At 43.7% G+C, this 21199-nt stretch overlaps 1 protein-coding gene across 3 annotated transcripts; it reads right to left on the bottom strand.

The window, feature by feature from the left end:
* Positions 1–9002: 9002 nt before the first annotated feature.
* NPY2R (neuropeptide Y receptor Y2) lies at positions 9003–14110 on the bottom strand. 3 transcript variants are annotated; one of them, XM_038399804.2, is made up of 3 exons: positions 13976–14110; positions 12337–12391; positions 9003–10731 (listed from the first exon to the last, which is right to left on the bottom strand). In XM_038399804.2, exon 3 carries the CDS (start codon positions 10683–10685, stop codon positions 9540–9542), a length of 1146 nt encoding a protein of 381 aa, XP_038255732.1. In that variant the 5' UTR covers positions 10686–10731; positions 12337–12391; positions 13976–14110; the 3' UTR covers positions 9003–9539. The 3 variants fall into 3 exon arrangements, with proteins under 3 accessions (XP_038255732.1, XP_038255731.1, XP_038255737.1); XM_038399803.2 differs by lacking the exon at positions 13976–14110 and adding an exon at positions 13785–13950; XM_038399809.2 differs by lacking the exon at positions 12337–12391 and having other exon boundaries at positions 13976–14093.
* Between the last annotated feature and the right edge of the window lie 7089 nt (positions 14111–21199).

The following is a 21199-nucleotide window of genomic DNA, read 5'->3' as shown; positions in this document are numbered from 1 at the left end:
AAATGTGAGTGGCTGATGTAATTAGTGTTCCCTCCAGCCACTCTGCCAAGGCTAGATTAAAAACCATGCCTGACATGTAGTTGTGACTGCAGAAGATTTCACCTCACTAGGATTGAAGCACTTTGATTACTTTTTTCTGTTCCTTATCTTTTCTGTCTTTCTTCTTACTTACCAGCCCTAGGCTGACAGGAATCTGCAAGAGCCACATAGGTAATCAAAAGAGAAGTAATTAGAGGGGCTGGACAATGTCTGACCTTCTCAAGAAACCACAGGACAAATAACTGTAAAGCATAGTTCTGGAGACATATATATATTCCGATTCTTCATATAATAAGGTATTTTATTTAAATCATGTTTTGTTGGGGAATTATGCTGAGGATTTTGAGTGGATGGAATTACTGGGAAGTATTTTTATTTACCTGGTTTTGCAATGAAAAAAGATTAATTTGCACTGACTGGTAAGAAATAAAATGTTTTCTGCTGAGTGAGATAAATGCACATGAACCACTGAAAGCCAGTGCTGGACTTGGACTCCTAAATCCCTCAGGTACTTTTGAAGATCTTCCCCAGACTGTTCACAGAAGCTGGTACTTCTCCATCTAAGGTTTGTATATGGTACCAATCACCAGAGTATTTAAGTGTGGTAAATACTTCTGGATGCAAATATTCATATACAATCAAATGCTGGGATTTATTTGAACGACGACTATCAGAAGTCAACATTCCCCCAAGCCAATTGCTCATCAGACTGATACAGTTAAGGCATGTCAGTTTCATAGCCAAAGGCAGTGTTGTGGCCAGCATTAGAGCCAGCCTCCTTTGACTGCCTGGACTCAATGGATCAGGTGACTATGGCCTCTTTCCCTCATTTTAACAGTCTTTATAGGTCTGCTTGGAAATTGCTTTAAAGGGGAAGTCCTGCTGTGATAGAGTTGTAGCTCTGTTTGCAATGGTTGCTTTTTCCCTGCTGTTTAAATGTCAGTAGACTTGGAAAGATGTAGTGCTCTACCAATACTACAGTGAATACCACAATTTATAGATCTTAGGAGCAAAACTGTTTCATGGTGAATTGGGGGGAGTGAGAATCCGTTTTTTCAAGTACAATTAGCATAATCACCATCACAAAATGCTACTGTATCTGGCTTGCTGACAATGAGTACACTGAGCAGGAGATCCTACAGTGTGAGAAACAACTCTGAACACCAAGGGGCAAGAACAGAAATCTACAAACTAGGCATTAATAAATAGCTTTCTTTAGTCAAACTTCAGCACCTTTCAATGAATAGGAAGGGATGTAGCTAGAGGCAGGTCCTCCCCCTGGAATGCTAGCATATGTGCTCTTGTATGTGTTTTTGTCACGTTGCCTATTCGCTGTTTTTGCATAGATTGTTGTTTTAAATAATTGTTGGGGGCCTTCAGCCTGCAATAGGTATCCCCTTTATATTTAAATCAAAATAAGTAGTCTGCAGCCATACTAACAAAAGGCTGGGATGTTCTACATAACACTTTGGTAACAGACACTACATTCCCATATATACAATCTCATAGAAACTCACTGAGCTGCCATTTCTATTTCTCAGGAATAATAAGCTAAGCAATAAACATGAATAAACATTATATATTTTTTATAGATTGAGTACTGTGCCCTAGCAGTCCAGAATACATTGAAAGAGGGGCCTGGAAGGAGCTTAAATTGTCACATTTACTCATCCCACAGACTGTGAACAGGTGTTGCAGGAACAAAAGTTGTATATTATATGAAATGGGGTCAGAGGAGGTTACCTTCCCTGATTTTAGACCTACAACCGAAGCAAGAAGAAAAGAATTATAAAATACTCTAGACAGCAGTTTATGGCAGAATATACCAGACAGAGATGTTTCTAGCTAATTTGTAAGAAAGTAGACCTATTTTAACATGGGAAGGGCAATGGAGTTTATTCACCTCTAGGAGATTCTCAATCAGAGTTAGAAGGGAAACAGTTATGAATGAGAACTATAAATCTACAGAAATTCTCTGTACTATATAGTCTTCCTTTTGAATGGGTTGAGGGTTTGTTTTTCACCTTTTCCTTTCATATTATATACTTGTGGTCATTTATAAGCTTGGATAGTAGTTTTCCTTATACATTGTTAGAACTAAGAAAGCAGATGAATTAAGTTGTTAAACTTAATGAGTTTCTGTCCTCTTTTTTTTTTCATTCACTCTTTGATTACAGATAACATATGTAGACTATGAAATCGCATCTACGAAACAATTGAACTGTAGACAACAAGCCCTCCCCTATTATATTCTGACTCCTTTCCTCATCCATAGTACTGGTAGTTGTTGCTGCAATTATTTATGTGGCTTAAGATGAGACTCTCAAGATCTCAATAATATAGACCAAAACTATGCTGCTGTGCTGTCCAAAGCTTTTCCAATCAGCTAAGGAAACAGTCTTTAATTAGTTAGATAGCTGGTGTGCTGTGACTAGGGTTTATTCTAACCACTATGATCTCATTACTTCCCAGTGCCCCCCGTCTGTCCTTCAACTTATACTTAACTTGTAAGATCTTGGGGCAGAGATTCTTTGTTACCTGTTTATAGTTCCTGTACAATGTTACCATAATACAAATAAATAATAAAAAATCAGGTTGGTGGTATAGGCAGCAGAATCCTAGGGTGTTGGGTTTTCATGTTCCTGATCATTATTCCTGTGGTCTAGAGGTTAGAGCCAGGGAGATAGGGTGAACTGTGAGTCACAAGATATGGGTTCATAGATTCCAAGGCCAGAACAGTCCGTTGTGATCATTTAGTCTGACTTCCTGTATAACACAGGTTATAGAATTTCCTCAGAGTAATTCCCAGAGCATATGTTAGAAAAACATCCACTCTTGACTTAAAAAATGCCAGTTATGGAGAATCCACCACGACCCTTGCTGAATTAATCCAATGGTTAATTACCCTCATTAAAAATTTACACCTTATTCCCAGTCTGAATTTGTCCAGCCATTGGATCATGTTATACCTTTCTCTGCTCGACTGAAGAGCCCTTTATCAAATATTTGTTTCCAATGTAAGTACTCAAAGACTGCTATCAAACCACCCCTTGACCTTCCCTTTGTTAGACTCAAAGCTCAATCACTGTAAGTCATGTTTTCTAATCTTTTCCTCATTCTTGTGGTTCTTTTCTGAACCCTTGCCACTTTATCAGCATCTTTCTTGAATTGTAGACACCAGAACTGGACACAGTATTCCAGCAGCAGTTGCACCAGTGCCAAATACAGAGGTAAAATACTCTCTCTACTCCTATTCAAGATTCTACTCAGCTATTGGTTTGCTGGTCACTTTATTGGCTGTCCTTCAGTTTTCCCATATGTAAAATGGAGCTGATGATGCTTATCCATCTTTGTAAAGGGTCTTGAGATCTTTGGATGAAAAGCATTATATAAGTGCAAAGAATTATTATTACTCCTGTTTCCCGGAAGTGGAGGGAAGCACTAGATTGATGACTAGTATCCCAGAGAACAGCGGCCTAGTTAATGCCTCCAACCTAAACTTTTTTGTTACGTGCTGCTGTCAAAGCATGTGATAAATATTCCTTCATTGGAGCTATAGTATGGACAAGCAGATGAATAATTGGGTTTAAACAGATTGGTGTGAAATGCAGCATAAACAATTACCAATATTAAATGCCTCAACCAAACCTATGCCTAGCATTTAGATACTTTGCTATACTGTTTCTCCAAAGATCTGTCTCTCTCAAAGTTCTGACTAATATTACATTTAGTAAGGCATTCATATAGGAAGAGGTGATTAATTTTAATACCTCAATCCTGTGAGGTTGTGCTGCGCCTGAGCTAAAAGACTCCTAAATAAATGGAAAGCAGATAAACCTATTCATGTTCTAATTTTTTTTAAAAAAAGCTTCAGAGTGTTTGAAAAATCTTCTACTTTCATTAAACAGTGTCCCTCTAATCTTAGGTATGAAATCTTTATTTTCAGAGCCTCCCCAGCTGATAATATAATTGTCACAAAATGCAGCATCCAGGCTGAAACTTATTTTTATAATTAAGCTATATGGACCAATTTCAAAATAATCAGCCAGTAGTTTTGTCCTAAATCTTGATAAAATGTGTGAACACACGAAATGCTTTTGTGGTACGGCACAAGCAGTGGCAGGTCCTTGCATTCAAGAAATGCTCCCGTACTTGTTCATGATCCTTTGCAGTTTGAAATGAACTCCCATTGAGTGCTGGGAAATAATTAGTTCCTCTGCTTGAGACAGCAGAGACGAGATTGCAAACAGTGGGAAAAATCTTAATTTGTCTGGCCAACAAAAGGGTATTACTTGGATTTTTAAAAGAAGCCCACAGAGTTGAGCTTTCCATCTTACAGATGTATGTCGCAGCGGTGGGGAGCCTAATAGAGTGCTGCAGGGATTGATTGTCGTTTGTGGAAGCTCTTATGAGCTAATTTTTTCAAATGATTAATGTCTCAAAACTGAAATGAAACCTGACTGAAGCAATAGCTGGAAGGTGCACACCCTTTTGTTTCTGCAAAAGAACACTAATAATGGGCAGAAAAAAGAAATCTCAACTCCCTTGCATCTCCAGAGTCTGGTATGAGTGACTCAGCCACCCCTTTCCCCAGCTGTGACTGAAATCATGAGTAACCAGAAAAGCTCTCTGAAATTCTAGACAGAAAACTATCCAATCTGGTCAGAGTGGCCATACAGTGCATGTAAGTGAGACTGAAAAGCTTGACAACATGAACAGTTTTGACAAACGAGTGGAAGGGCTGAAAGGATAACAAAGATGTGCAAACCAACTGCAAGCCCGTGGTGCGGTTGTTGAGAAGAGCAGTGACTTCTTTAGTCCGGAAGTTACAAGTGTCAGAATATTGGGTAACATGCAGAGTCAAGTAAGAGCCAAGAATACCCATGTTTTGTGACTCCTAGGAAGCCTGAATTTTAATACCAACCTTGAGCAGTTCAACATAGACACTACTGAAGTAGGGAGGTAGCATGGTCCAGCAGAATGAGTGCAGAAATGGGAGTCTCAAATTCTAATCCATCTTGCCTATTGGCTTACCATATGATTTTCTGTAGCTCTCTGCCTCAGTTTGCCCATCTTTAAAATGGGCAATCATAGAGCTACCTGGCCCAGGTATCAATTCATTATTGTGTGTATGGAGCTTTGAAAATGTCATGTGCTAGATCTACTGACAGGAAATGCAGCTCAGAAACCCACTTTGGGGACTCGCTGTGGCTTTCAGATCTGGAGACAAACACAGCATTTACAAAGCTGCCAGACTGAAGCGTGCTCTTACCTCAAAAGGGCAGAAAATCTTGTCTCTTCCCAAACGAAAGACATTAAGTTAAAACAGACTTCTGGCATGAAGGAACAGATGCAGCTATCCAGTAATAGCCAGGTGATACTATATAGTGTCTAATAGCAAAATTCTTCTATTCTGTATCAAGTTCAGTGCTAACAACTTTGTTTCAAAAATTAAAATAAAAAAAAAACAGATAACTTGGATACTTAATTATAATACTGGAGGGCACAACAGCCCTTTTTCCTAAAAGACTCTTCTTTCTTAAATTTCTTCATGTGGGTTCTGTGTATGTAAATACTCCTGTGTGAAAAATGTTCATTACATCAAAATAAGTTTGATTGTAAACTGATTAACTTCTTTAAAATGTTCATTATGGGTAGATGTAAATATTATAATGGATGTGGTCCTTTTTATTTGCCTTTCAATAGACAAATGCCTTTAAAAATCAGGCCCTTACTAAGTGCCTAAAGATACAAATAGGACTTTGAGCACTTTTGAAAATCCCACTAGCTGCCTATCTGCATCTTCAGGTGACTAAACACATTAAAAAATCTGTCCCAGAGAGAGAAGCCTGCTTCCCCTCTGTTTTGCATTTAGTTTTACACTGTTGTAATTTCTCGGACATCAACCGCTACTCCTGAGCTACACCACTCTAATGTAAAAAAGAATTAGGCCTCGGTCTGTATTTTTCTTTGTGGTGCTTGATACTCGAGTAGCTAAATGCAAAATCCATCCCTGCGGGTCACCATCTGGATTTATACAGTAGAAATCTCTGAGGGAATTTTGAGACCATAAAGCAATGAATGGATTACACTAATCCATATATGCAGCATTCCTTCTCATGTCCAACAGATATAATAGTTTAATAATATAGTTTTCATTTAATTACGAATCCAAGTGTAATGTAATGCAAATCACGAATATGTTGGCAATATTTGCATTTTGTTACTCTTCTACAGAGGAGACATGACTACAAGGTGCAGGCCAGTGGAGAATCAGGATATGTCTACACTACAATGTAAGCCCAGGGTTAGTGGGACTCGAGTCAGCTCATGCAGGTTAGAAAACCCTTAGCCTATGTGTCTATGCTGATTCTTAACCCTACATTAAGATTTTTCTAACCAGGGCTCGGACCTGTAGCTCTGACATCCACATTTAAGCATGGAGTCAAGCTAACCATATTCCAGATTTTCTTAGTGCCTCAGCCACTCAGCATGCCATTGTACCAGTCTTGCATCCCTCTGCTTCTGATAGTGGACCTGCCTGTCAGCTCTCCCAATCACTTCGTCAAGAAAATGCTTCCTCTTGGAATGGTCCATGAAGGTATGGGCCAGAAGTCAAGTTCTGGCTGTACATCATCCAACACAGGTGGAGGGGCCTAAAATAGGACAAAAAACAGAGTTACCATCTAAAGTAGCTCAGTGGGGTAGCACAGAATTAATTCTTGTGGCATCTCAAGGACATAAAATGTTACCTTTCAAAACTGAACCAACATATATTGTGAAAGGGATGTTTGAATCTCTCCAGATACATCCCATAGGTGTATTTTGACTGCTATAGATGGGGGACATGTGCACATTGAGACCAGTTCCCTTGGCTCACTGGCTCTCCCCCCTCACCTGGAGTGGTAGCTGGGCCGCTGGTGCTGGGGGAGTGGGGGGACAAAGCAGCTTAACGAGCCCATTACTACTGCAGCCACTCCCACGCTGCCTGCTATGTCACTGCACTGGGGCTGCTGCAGAGGGCACGCCACAGGCTGGGCTCCTGCTTCCCCTGCCCATTCCCATATCCTCCTTTGCCCCATTCCCCTCTCCTTCTCTTTCCCCCGGCCCTATCCCACTGTCTGTTCCCCACACCACTCTTCCCCCAACCCCATCCCATCCCCCTTGCTCTGCCCTCTCCCCCCATGGGCACTCACCATTGTACAGGAAACAGGCAAGCACTAGGACCAAAAAGGTGATATCCAGCTGCCGAGGCAGCGAAGAGGAGTGCAGGAGAACAGCCATCCCCTCAGTTCTCTGTGAGCTGAAAGGTGTGTGTGTGTGTGTGTGTGTGTGTGGTGGGGAGAGCAGGTGCAGCATAGGAACGACAAAGCCGCTCTCCTTTTTTCTCACCTCCACTCTTCACCCCCAAGTAGGCCCTAGCAGAGCATCTGAAAACATAAAATCAGCTTCTTGTGCATAACTGGAACCCCTATTTTAATTGCATATAATGTCATAACTATTTTTTTCAAATTCACACATTTTCATTTTTCTTTCAGGAGATTTGAGTCAGAACATATATCTAAAAAGTTGTGGGGTTGAAGGCTTTTTGGGGGAAGGATAAACATTTTAATGTATTTTTCATAAAGAGCTCACACACTTGACTGTAAATGAATTATACTGCTTTCCATAATAATTATACATCATAGGTTTGAAACTTCAGTAATCTCTCCCAGTAATTCCTAGCCTGTAAATTTTATTTTAACAGCGTGGGCTAACTACAAGCATTCTGGGCACTGCTATCACTGAGACAAAAATTTAATTTAGTGAAACTTTGTAAAAGTAATGGATACCTTTTCCTTACTTGAGTAAACACCAGTTTAGTCCCTCTCTTTTGCCCCCTCCTTCTCTGAGTGTGAAGATATACATTTAAATGATTTCATGGCAATGTAAGAAACAAGGGCAGGATATCGTGTATATATAAAGATGAATCTCCCCACCTGAGAAAGATCCATGATGTAATGACATCTCACACTAAAATACTAGATAGATCATATGTAATAACATTCACAAACAATTTAAAGGAAAATGAGAAATAGAAAAATTAAGGAATTTGAGTGAAATTTAAATATGGAGAATATCTCTGAGAAGTGGAAAGTATTGCAGCTTATTGGAGTCTCAAACAACCCCCACCCCCCTAATAGGCAGCAAAATTAGCTTGGAATAAAGTGATTGAAATTAGCTTGAACTCTTTAACTTTAATGAGTTCAATGAGGCTAGACAAAGATACAGAAAAGTTGCACGTTGCCATGTACAGAGTTAAGTTTTCTACCTGAACCAAAGAAATGTAACTATTACTATAACATGCAGAGTTCACTGGTTAATATATATAAACTGAGCATACTGTTACTAGGTTACACTTCATTCAGGTATTTTTAATCTTATAGTGGCTGATGATGGGAAAAGATCCAAGGCAGGATGTGTGTGACATAAAACCACAAACACTGAAAAGCACATTAATATTTAGCAGCCTCTAAGGATCACATTTTGTCCTACATTTATTATGTAGGAATAAAGCAGGAATAATTCAAAACCCATAGAGTTAACGGTACTTCAGACACTGGAGTAGTACCTAGAAGTTCAAGCACTAGCAGTCCTCTCAATTTAAGAAGCACTCACAGAAGACCTGAGTCTGCATTCACTACCTGCTCCAAATTTCCTTTTAAGTGTGTTGTCCTATTTAGCAATCTCTAATGCAGAAAAAAAGCTCTAGGTATTTTGTGAATACAGGATCAGGCCCCAGATTTGTATTTTTCTCCCCAGCATAACTGTGGGCTGAGTCATAAGGAATTATTCATTACTCCACTTGTTTTAGCAGAAACTAGATTACAAATAAGATAGAAACTTAAACTTTCCTGACCTAAATGCTCTAGTAGGAGTAGTTTGATTTTAGGAATTATTCTATGGTAACCCTATTCATATTACTTAAATATGAGGCAAAAATGGTGGTGTATCTCCTTAAGGAAACCCTCATTTTGCCGAGTAGTTGCAGTGGGGAAGAGATGGAAAGTAAGAGCTTCTACACCAAACCCCAGCCTCACTCTTAGAGCATACTTTGAGCTTCTGAAGGATTCCCTATTTGCAGCATACAATGTCCACACTGCCAAATTCCAGTTTTGAGGCTCTTGAGGAACAATTAATCTATTCATCCTCTTTAGGGCAAGAGTGGCAAACACTTTCCTTGCCTTTGTCATTACTGCTGCCGTAGCAAAAGATTGGGGCAGAGACTTCTTTCCAACCACAATACAGCCAGCCATAAATGAAATCTCTGTTATATTTCTTTGGAGTTGTATATGGTTGATGGCAACCAACTCTCTCTGGAATTATAGAACAGACACCTTAACTTGCTGGTTTTCTTCCATCGTATATGATTAAAACTGTGTATAAAAAGTACATCTGTCAAAACGGATCTCTCTCTGACCAGAGTATATTCCTTTTTTTTTTTTGTATGCCTGACATTCTTAGACATTGGTAGGGGCTCCAGTGCAATGATTCTTTTTTGTTTCCAAGTTCTTCTTGGCTTTGAATTCTCCTGATACCTCAGGGTGAATGGAATCCAGTCGCTGTTCACATTGGAAGGCTGCGAGGAAGGCTGTCCTGTAGTTGCTGTTCATCCAGCCATAGAGAAGGGGGTTAACAAAGGTTGAGCACATGGCAATGACATGAAACACTGTGTAGATTAGCTTGTACTCCTTCAGATCCAACACCTTACTGTCAATGTCACTGACAAGCTGGAAAGCGTGAAAGGGCAGCCAGCTTACAGCAAACACCACAACCACGCATACCAGCATCTTAGTGGTCTTCTGCCGCCGATGGTGGTAGTGATCATTCCCAGCCCCAGGGCTGATATGGTTCTTTAGTTTGGTCCAGATACAGGTGTAGGCATAGGAGATGATTGCCAGAGGCAAAACATATTGGATCAGGAGCATAGAGACACTGTAGATGGTGCCATAGTTGAGTTGCCCCTCACCAGGCCACTTCTCAGAGCAGACCACAATCCTGAAATCAGGAATGATCTCAATCAGAGAGTACTCACGGAAGATGGCCAGGGGACTAGCCAGTAGCGCACTGACAGCCCAGGCCATGCCAATGATCAGGAAGCTTATTTGCTTGGAGATTTTGCTCTCCAAGTGATAAACAATGCAGCGGTGCCGGTCCAAGGCAATCACAGTCAAGGTGACAGTTGACACATGCACTGCAAGGCCCTGGGCATAAGGCACCAGGTGGCACAGCACTGGGCCCAGCTTCCATTCTCCCAAAAGTGTGTAAACTAAGGTGAAGGGCAGGCACAGTGTATTCACCAGCAGATCAGCTACAGCCAGGTTGGCAATGAAAAAGTTAGTCACAGTGCGCATGCTCTTGAACTTGATGACCACATGGATCACCAGGGAGTTGCCCATCACCCCCAGCAGGATGATGAAGCAATAGGCAATGATGAGGACTATCTGCACCTCGACCAGGTTGGTACTGTCTTTCAGTTCTGGTTTGGGGTCAGATGCCAGCTCACTGAGTGATGTGGTGAGGCCTGGCAAGTACAGTCTGGTGTACAGCTCCATTTTCACTTCCTTTGTGCGGTTCTCTTCAACCAGGACTCCCATAGGGCCCATGGTTGCAGCTAACTGGACTTCTCCAAAATAAGCAGTGGAGCTGTCTCTGAAACACAGCAAGAAACACAGAAAATTGGAGTAAACCAAAGACTGTCTTATGCAGACTTCATCTGAAACATAAAAAAATTAAAGTTAGTTTGTTCTAATTTAAGTAGAATTAGCAATAGGATTTTTTTTGTTAATAAAGTCTGGTTTCAAAAGAAGGTTAGACTTTCAGATGAGTGACCGTATCATCTGAAGTTACAATAGCTAAATTGAGACCACAAAAGATATTTGGTTAGGCTGTGGGGCATAAATGCCACTGGCTAGGTTCAGCAAGAAGTTTACCCAAAGTTACTGTATTGCCTTCCTCTGAAGCTGGGGGTATTGGCCACTACCAGAGGTGAGATATTAGACTACAGAAGATGGGCCAATGATCTGTTACAAGATAGCACTTGGTACATCCACACTTTCTCACTCATTCATTTGAAGCCCAATCCTTTAATCTTTACTCAGATATAACTCCTGCTGGAAATTTGAAATACAGCTCAAATGCAGTTTGAAGACAGTGGAGTATATTTACTTGGGCAAAGGAAGGAAGATTTGGATCCTGCTGAGCAACGCATCCCTTGTCACAAATGAATACCCCAAACCACTATTGACTTTTGCACAAAACTGCCATTGATACCAATGGGAATATTACAGGTGAATCAATGACCCAATGCAGCCCTATGTCAACACAATTCTCTTCCAAACTTTCACCAAGGGAATAGTGACATGTATTTCCTCAAAGTATTTTCAATATTCACATTTTTATTCATATATTCTTAATTAGTAAATACAAACCTGCTGCCCTACACCATTAGGGCTAATTCCTGACATTTTCCTTTAAGAAAGCCAGTATCACAAGGAAGCTACAAACACCACTTTAACTGCACACCACAATAAGAAGCAGAATAGCTAGAAACATTAGTAATGTTCTGGATTGTCTGTATAACCCATTAACTTCTAATTTAAACCAAGAAATAAAAAGTAGGTAACATTTCTTTTATCGTGGAAGGATACCTCCATTTTTCTCAGCAGAAGTTGCCAACCAAGTTTCTGACTACAGTGAAAGAGAACAGCAGGTCGCATCCCCCTCCCTTTCAGGTTAATGGGACTTTTGGCAAGGATATCAAAATCACATTGTTGTCTTCCTTGCACATATTGAGCCAAATTCTACTCAGCTACACCCATGCAACCCTATGATTTCGATGCACTTGCATGGATATAACTGGGCATCATTTGGTGCTCTATATTTAAAGCATTTTAGAGTTAATTTGTAACTTGCACTATAATACTGTGCAAAGTGAGTAAGGACAAGTAAGGGCCATAAATACAGGTGATGCTTTTTATAATCTACAAAGATAATGCTATGCAAAACCTCAGAACTGCCTTTTCCTTCTCACTGTGGCCTGATAACTAATTAGTCTCTAAGGTGCCACAAGTACTCCTTTTCTTTTTGTGAATAAAGACTAACACGGCTGCTACTCTGAAACCTGAGAACTACCTGTATCTGCTATTACAGTGGATATTTGATAAGAGTCCAATACTGCTAGACTCCCAAAGATCTCAGAATTATGCATTGGAGAATAAAGTAGACCATGTTTACAAATAACAGCAGGAGAATTACCGTTCGATGGGGTCGCAGGGTTCCAACCCTTTGCATCTTGAGACAGTGGCCAGACCTTGGAGGAAAACATACACTATCAAAACATTTATCCTTCCTTTTCTCAAAATATTTCTCCCTATTTTTTTCTCTATTTCCCTCCCTTCTCCTGGCTCCCTTCACCCTCTTTTAAGCAAAAAAGCAATTAGCTTTCATCCTGACACTTTTTTCTTTATTCCTGTACTGTGTGGAGTTTGCTTCTTTTGAAGGTAGTATTTCTTGTTAACACAGCACAGTTGGAAGAGGAGGTCTGAAACTCCAGCAGAGAAGAAATGATGTTCGGTTAACAAATGAGATAAACTAGACAAGTTCCACAATATTAACTTGCACAGTTGGTGATGAATCAAGCTCTCCCACAGTACTATAGAAACCACATGTCTCTCTGATCTATACTATCTGCTCTGTCCTGTCTGCTCTGAACCTATCTATTCTTTCCCAGTGTAAGCTCTTCAGTTGTGATAGTGTGTTGATTGGCAAACTGTATCTATTGCACAAAGTCATGTGTTGTGATAAATAATGTTTAGCATATCTAATCTCCCAATTCCTTTAGAGCTATGTACATAACTTTATATGAATGATGAACAGTAGAAGATTTACAGAGAAGTCAGGAGAAAAGGAGAATCAAGAGAGAAGAATTCATTACATTTGTAAACAAACTAATCTATTATTAATATTATGCTGCATTTGTAAAGCACTTGGAATTGGGTTGAGGTGAACTTGGATGGAAAAACATGTTTAATTCATGCACCACATCCCCCAATCTTCATTAACAATCCTCTGTGCACTTTTCTAGGGATGCTGCCCGCTTACTAATTCATGACCACCTTGCTGCTCCCGATTAACAGGATCGAAAAATGTGCACTAAAGCCAGAGCCAGGCACTGTGTATGCAAGGTTGTGCCTACAGAAGATTAAAAGCCGGGGATCCCTAGTGTGTGTGTGTGTGTGTGTGTGTGTCTCTCTCTGCATTTGGTGGGGTGACATTCAAAGACTGGCTCTGAGCTTGTCACTTTCACTTGCCCATTTTCAGTCACCCAGCATCTGAAGTTAAAGGTTTTATTGAGGTGAGCAGCGACCCAGAGGGCATCCGCCGGGGGGGGGGGGATGACAAGGTCTGAGGCGTAGCCAGCCCCAGGGGAAGGGAAGAGCCACCTTTGCCAGCCTCTGCTGCTGGCTTGGGAAACCTGGGCTCAAGAGCAGGTCGCCTTGCTCTCTGCAGGGGCTGAGCAGCCCCGTGGCCGAACCCGCCCTGCCGCGGCCGCGTGCGGGGAGCAAAAGGAGCTGCCCCCCGGGGATCCCTGGCGGGAGGCGGCAGGCGGGGACGGGCGGGAAGGCTCGGGGCAGGCGTCTCCTCCCGGCGGTAGCCCTAGCGCGCTAGTTCCGGCAGCGCGGCCCCGGCCCCTCCACACTTACCGGGCCGCGCCTCCCTCCGCCGAGCCGTGCCCGGGCAGCGAGGCGCCGCTCTGGCGGGGAGACGAGCCCCGCGGCCGGCGAGCCCGCTGCGCTCCGAGCGGGCTCGCCCAAAGCTTGGCGCCGCCGCCCAGGGCCGGGCTTCGCTGCGCCGGACAACGCCCTGCGCGGCTGGGACCCGGGCCGCTGCTCACCTGGCAGGGGCGGGCAGCGCCGAGCTGCCGGCACGGCGGACGCGGGGGTCTGCGCTCAGCGCGCCTGCCGCCAGCCCGGCCCGGGCGGCCTCCGGCGCGTGGGGAGGGGGCGGCTCCGCCCCAGCTCGCTCCGGGTTGTGGGGGCCGCGGGGAGCCGGCTACTGCAGGCGCGGGGCGCGGCCGCTGCTCAGGGAGCTGGGGCGGGGCGCTGGGGAGCAGCTGGAGTCCGTTGGCGTTGGGACTCAGCCAGGCCCCCCCAAGGGCTAATGGCTGGGCCGCGGCGGTAGCATGGGCGCATCGCAAACCCCTGGGTCCGGCTGGCTGGCGCCTGCCAGTTTCGAGGGGGGGCGCCTGCCTGGTGTGTAGCGGGGTCTGCTGTACCCTAGAAACGAGGGTCGGTCATGCCCCCCCCCATCACTCCATGCTGCAAAAACTCAGCTCCAGCGGGTGACCCCTGCGAGAGCTTGTCACTACCCCAGGGGCGCTGGAACAATTTCTACAGTGGGGGGGCTGCGGAGAGCCAAACTGTAAACCCTGGATATAAGGGAAACCACGTCCAGCCCCTGGGGGCTCCAGCACCTATGTACCTCCCCTCCCCCAAGCAATCTTACCACTACAATAAATGTGGCTTCTGCTCACTGGCCAACCAAAGCCGGTCCCAGCTCCATGTGGGCGCGGTAGTGAAACTTGCAGACTAGAAGGGGACAAAGGAGTGAGCTAGAACCCGGATCCCCAAAGGTACCGGGAGTTAAGCACCTACCTACTTTTGCGGAGTTGGTGCTGGATGTAGGGTTTTGTGGGGCTGATGCCCCAGGATTCAGTGGCATCTGGAGTATGAGCAGCGAACCCTGTTCTCTGTCCAGGCGCTGGGAACTGTGACCAAAAATCAGTTTGGGGAGGGGAGAAGTCCAAAAGAATTCAGGTAGCCCAAGTGCCTTCTTGTCTCCTCTGAGGGTCCGTCTCTGGTGGTTGGGAGGAAGGGGGGGGCGAGCCTGAAGGGAGGCAAGGACTGCCTCTCCTGGCAGTAGCACTTTTTTTACGCAGGAAACAAATGTTTTAGGATTTTTCTTGGCTAGGAATAAAAGGTGCATTATAAGAACTTGGTAGCTAATGTGCTAAATAACCCATTCTGACAGTCTAATGTAGACAACACAGAGTATGCATTTAACATGTGCTAGCTGGTTGCTAGCTGCTCAAGTCAAAGCCTGGAGTTGTACAACATGCTGGAATGCATTAGCTAACACCTTCAACTAACAGATCTTTAAATCCCAGTCAAAACTAACTCTTAAGGTGACTTCGGGCTCCCTAGCGGGGATCACTGATCCAACCACCTCCTCCACACCCCACTTCCCAGTGTAATGAGGAGGGTACTACTCAGTGGGAACAGTAAATCTCTATGTGTAGCATGTCATCACATAAATTCTTTAGTCAAAATGCAGCCAACATTGGGGGCAGGAAAAATACTAGACTCTGGATTTAATGGTCTAATAATTTACTTTTTTCAAACTAATCAAATAAGAGAAACAGTTATGAAACACAGGCCATGTATCTTAAATTAGCTTCTTCACTACTGATTGTTTTAGAATTAAAAGCAATAGCTGTGTGTGTATAATAAATACATAATAAGCACACTGCAAAATTGCTCCCAGATTGGTTTGGTGATTTTCCCATCAACCCACATAGATTTTCTCTTATACTGTACTACTTTTAGTAGGAAATGCATATGCTTTCAGGCAGAACTAAAAATATATGTGGAAAAGTTTTCCTATAAATAACAGGAAATATTGTGGTCTGTTAGGGAGCTGGAGTGGTGGGCCCCGTAAAAGCCATCTTATGCCTCAAAACCCAAGCACGATAGCAGAGCGAGTCAGTAGACTGGACCTATTGCAGAACATACAATAGTCTGCTGAGTTTCTGCCTTTAGAACAGTACTGAACACCTTTTTTTGTGTGTGTTGATTTACAGCCCATAAAACACTAGTGGTCCAACCTTATGATATAGATCACAATGGAACATGGGTTGTCATATGTGAAATAAATGAGCCACTAGACATCTCAAGGTCTCATATTTAAGACAAAGAATGAGATGTAGCTATGGATATGTTAACATCACCTTGTGTGAATGCAAATTAAGAGGTCTGTTACTGAGAAAAAGAAAGCTAACATTAGGATGACCAGATATCCCGATTTTATAGGGACAGTCCCGATATTTGGGTCTTTTTCTTATTTATGCTCCTATTACCCCCTCTCCCCCCACTCCGGCCTGAATTTTCACATTTGCTGTCTGGTCACCCTAGACAAATTCCATGAAGCTTGTTACAATGCAGACCATATTTACAAAAAAAGTGTTGGTAGATGTAGCTAAGCATTTTTCAAGTATACTTTGTGGTAGATCTGAGACCATGGGAACATGGAAACTTCAAAGACTATTTTATCTATAAAATGTTGAGTGTAGTTTTTGTGAACTAGGGATTATATTTTGGCTCCTGGGGGAGATTTACAAAGCTTCGTGGGAGGAGGAGGGTCTCCCAGGATGACTCACCCCTTTAAGGAGAAATGGGGCCAGCCTCACCTGTTGCATAATTAAATACCAGCCTGAGGGGACAGGACTAAGTGGGTCAAGTTTAAGAGGGCTTACAAACAAAGGCCCCAAACTGCATAAAGGGTCAGCTTGAATTTAGTTAGAGGCTTGATCCAACACTTGATATGAAACTTTAACTAAGAGGGCAAACCCTGCTGGAAGGGTTTGAAGGGCTTTGAAACCTACCATGGTCTCCATTAGGAAGATGGGTGGCACCTAGTGAGCTTAGTGTGTGTGTGTAAACTGTTTCTTAGTTTATGCAATGTTTTCTCTGTAATGCAGAGGTGGGCAAACTACGGCCCGCAGAACCGTCCTGCCCGGCTCTTGAGCTCCCGGCCAGGGAGGCTGTCCCCTCTCCCCCGCAGCTTCAGTTTGCCTTGCCACCAGTGCTCTGGGCAGCGGGGCTGTGAGCTTCTGCCGGGCAGCGCAGTGGCATGGCTAGCTCCGGCCACTGGTGCGGCTGCCAGTCCTGCTGCTCTGAGCAACATGGTAAAGGGGCAGGGGGTCCTAGGAGGCAGTCAGGGGACAGGGAGCAGGGGGCAGTTGGATGGGATGGCGGTTTGGGGTGGGGGGACGGTCAGGGGATGGGGAATGGGGGGGTGATAGGTGTGGGAGTCCTGGTGGACCTGTCAGGGGGTAGGGGTGTAAATAGGGGGTGGGATCCCCAGGGGGCAGTTAGGACAGGGGTTCCCAGGAGGGGGCAGTCAGGGGACAAGGAGCAGGGGGGGTTGGATGGGTCAGGGGTTCTGAGGGGAGCAGTCGGGGGCGGGAAGTGGGAGGGACAGATGGGGGCGGGGGCCAGGCTGTTTGGGGAGGCACAGCCTTCCCTACCCGGCCCTCCATACAGTTTTGGAACCCTGATGTGGCCCTCAGGCCAAAAAGTTTGCCCACCCCTGCTGTAATGCTTCTATCATAAGTAAATGTATTGTGCCTTGTGAAGGCTGGCTGGTTACTTGTAAATCCTGTCATTGTCCATGAGAAATAATAGGACATCAAAGTCTGAAGTAACCTCAACCTTGCTAAGGTGATCACAATGAAGAGTTGGAGGAACTGCTGCCTAAATTCCTGGTCTGGAGGGAGAATGATATGAAATCCTACCCAAAGAAAGATAATAGCTACAGTCTGAGACTGCAGTGGGGTCAGAGATGCAGTTACATCAGAACTGTGTGTGACAGAACATATCTCTGTATTCACACCCTAACCCTATTGTAATAATCTTTGTACAAAGTATGCCTTAAGAAAAGGAGTACTTGTGGCACCTTAGAGACTAACAAATTTATTAGAGCATAAGCTTTCGTGAGCTACAGCTCACTTCATCGGATGCATTTGGTGGAAAAAACAGAGGAGAGATTTATATACACACACACAGAGAACATGAAACAATGGGTTTATCATACACACTGTAAGGAGAGTGATCACTTAAGATAAGCCATCACCAGCAGCGGGGGGGGGGGGGGGGAAAGGAGGAAAACCTTTCATGGTGACAAGCAAGGTAGGCTAATTCCAGCAAGAATATTCTTAACAAGAATATCAGAGGAACAGTGGGGGGTGGGGTGGAGGGGAGAAATACCATGGGGAAATAGTTTTACTCTGTGTAATGACTCATCCATTCCCAGTCTCTATTCAAGCCTAAGTTAATTGTATCCAGTTTGCAAATTAATTCCAATTCAGCAGTCTCTCATTGGAGTCTGGTTTTGAAGCTTTTTTGTTGAAGGATAGCCACTCTTAGGTCTGTGATCGAGTGACCAGAGAGACTGAAGTGTTCTCCAACTGGTTTTTGAATGTTATAATTCTTGACGTCTGATTTGTGTCCATTCATTCTTTTACGTAGAGACTGTCCAGTTTGGCCAATGTACATGACAGAGGGGCATTGCTGGCACATGATGGCATATATCACATTGGTAGATGCGCAGGTGAACGAGCCTCTGATAGTGTGGCTGATGTGATTAGGCCCTATGATGGTATCCCCTGAATAGATATGTGGACAGAGTTGGCAACGGGCTTTGTTGCAAGGATAGGTTCCTGGGTTAGTGGTTCTGTTGTGTGGTGTGTGGTTGCTGGTGAGTATTTGCTTCAGATTGGGGGGCTGTCTGTAAGCAAGGACTGGCCTGTCTCCCAAGATCTGTGAGAGTGATGGGTCGTCCTTCAGGATAGGTGGTAGATCCTTGATGATGCGTTGGAGAGGTTTTAGTTGGGGGCTGAAGGTGATGGCTAGTGGTGTTCTGTTATTTTCTTTGTTGGGCCTGTCCTGTAGTAGGTGACTTCTGGGTACTCTTCTGGCTCTGTCAATCTGTTTCTTCACTTCAGCAGGTGGGTATTGTAGTTGTAAGAATGCATGATAGAGATCTTGTAGGTGTTTGTCTCTGTCTGAGGGGTTGGAGCAAATGCGGTTATATCGTAGAGCTTGGCTGTAGACAATGGATCGAGTGGTATGATCTGGATGAAAGCTAGAGGCATGTAGGTAGGAATAGCGGTCAGTAGGTTTCCGGTATAGGGTGGTGTTTATGTGACCATCGCTTATTAGCACCGTAGTGTCCAGGAAGTGGATCTCTTGTGTGGACTGGTCCAGTCTGAGGTTGATGGTGGGATGGAAATTGTTGAAATCATGGTGGAATTCCTCAAGAGCTTCTTTTCCATGGGTCCAGATGATGAAGATGTCCTCAATGTAGCGCAAGTAGAGTAGGGGCATTAGGGGACGAGAGCCGAGGAAGCGTTGTTCTAAGTCAGCCATAAAAATGTTGGCATACTGTGGGGCCATGTGGGTACCCATCGCAGTGCCGCTGATTTGAAGGTATACATTGTCCCCAAATGTGAAATAGTTATGGGTGAGGACAAAGTCATAAAGTTCAGCCACCAGGTTAGCCGTGACAGTATCGGGGATACTGTTCCTGAGGGCTTGTAGTCCATCTTTGTGTGAAATGTTGGTGTAGAGGGCTCCTACATCCATAGTGCCTAGGATGGTGTTTTTAGGAAGATCACCAATGGACTGTAGTTTCCTCAGGAATTCAGTGGTGTCTCGAAGATAGCTGGGAATGCTGGTAGAGTAGGGCCTGAGGAAGGAGTCTACATGGCACCCTGACAGCAGGATTGTCTGGCTAATGCCTGAGATGATGGGGCGTCCAGGATTTCCAGGTTTATGGATCTTGGGTAGCAGATAGAATATCCCAGGTCGGGGTTCTAGGGGTGTGTCTGTGCGGATTTGTTCTTGTGCTTTTTCAGGGAGTTTCTTGAGCAAATGCTGTAGTTTCTTTTGGTAACTCTCAGTGGGATCAGAGGGTAATGGCTTGTAGAAAGTGGTGTTGGAGAGCTGCCTAGTAGCCTCTTGTTCATACTCCGACCTATTCATGATGACGACAGCACCTCCTTTGTCAGCCTTTTTGATTATGATGTCAGAGTTGTTTCTCTACGTAAAAGAATGAATGGACACAAATCAGACGTCAAGAATTATAACATTCAAAAACCAGTTGGAGAACACTTCAATCTCTCTGGTCACTCGATCACAGACCTAAGAGTGGCTATCCTTCAACGAAAAAGCTTCAAAAACAGACTCCAACGAGAAACTGCTGAATTGGAATTAATTTGCAAACTGGATACAATTAACTTAGGCTTGAATAGAGACTGGGAATGGATGAGTCATTACACAAAGTAAAACTATTTCCCCATGGTATTTCTCCCCCCCCCACCCCAGCCCCCACTGTTCCTCTGATATTCTTGTTAACTGCTGGAATTAGCCTACCTTGCTTGTCACCATGAAAGGTTTTCCTCCGTCCCCCCCCCCCCCCCCGCTGCTGGTGATGGCTTATCTTAAGTGATCACTCTCCTTTACAGTGTGTATGATAAACCCATTGTTTCATGTTCTCTGTGTGTGTGTGTGTGTGTGTGTGTGTATATAAATCTCTCCTCTGTTTTTTCCACCAAATGCATCCGATGAAGTGAGCTGTAGCTCACGAAAGCTTATGCTCTAATAAATTTGTTAGTCTCTAAGGTGCCACAAGTACTCCTTTTCTTTTTGCGAATACAGACTAACACGGCTGCTACTCTGAAAAGTATGCCTTGTAAGGGATCATTTGAAAACTCATCATTTGCTGGTCAGTATTGTCCTGAAAAAATGTGTGGCATGTCATGTAGGGTTATAAGATTCTCCTGTATGACATTAAGAATGCACATTCAGAACTGATAGAGCACCAAACTGGTCAAACAGGCCTATGTTGAGGGAAGACCATATGTATGCCTTAATTTGCATTTAAGCAGTAGATGGAGTCATCGAGCAGGAACCTAGCTGGAAGCATGTGGTGAGCAATTTTGCTTCGATCTAATATATTTTGTTAAGTTAAAGCACTTACTGGTGCTTATCTTTATTTGTCTTGTAATAATTTCTGACCCTTATGCCTCATTACAGGCTGTCCTCGGACTTAAGACACAATTGGTTCCTGAAAATTGTGTCGTAAGTTGGAACCGCAATCCATTCCATTGCGGGACCAAGCATCATAAAGTCAAAACCAATTGTCGTAAGTCGAATCAGGGTGTCTATTCAGAAACGTCGTAAATGCCGTTCACCGTAAGTCAAACGTCGTAAAGTTGAGGTCTGCCTGTACTTGTGCTTACTTACAATCTCTTTGTAGTTAATACACTTTGGTTTATTAT

Source organism: Dermochelys coriacea, chromosome 4, assembly GCF_009764565.3.
Source record: "Dermochelys coriacea isolate rDerCor1 chromosome 4, rDerCor1.pri.v4, whole genome shotgun sequence".
In the NCBI taxonomy this organism is placed as follows: domain Eukaryota; kingdom Metazoa; phylum Chordata; order Testudines; family Dermochelyidae; genus Dermochelys; species Dermochelys coriacea.
Note: the sequence above shows the minus strand (reverse complement) of the source record. Positions and strands in the feature narration are given on the sequence as shown.

What these genes read in the sequence shown, in the direction of transcription:
- NPY2R (XM_038399804.2), bottom strand. Translation starts at nt 10,685, where the DNA reads ATGGGCCCTATGGGAGTCCTGGTTGAAGAGAACCGCACAAAGGAAGTG.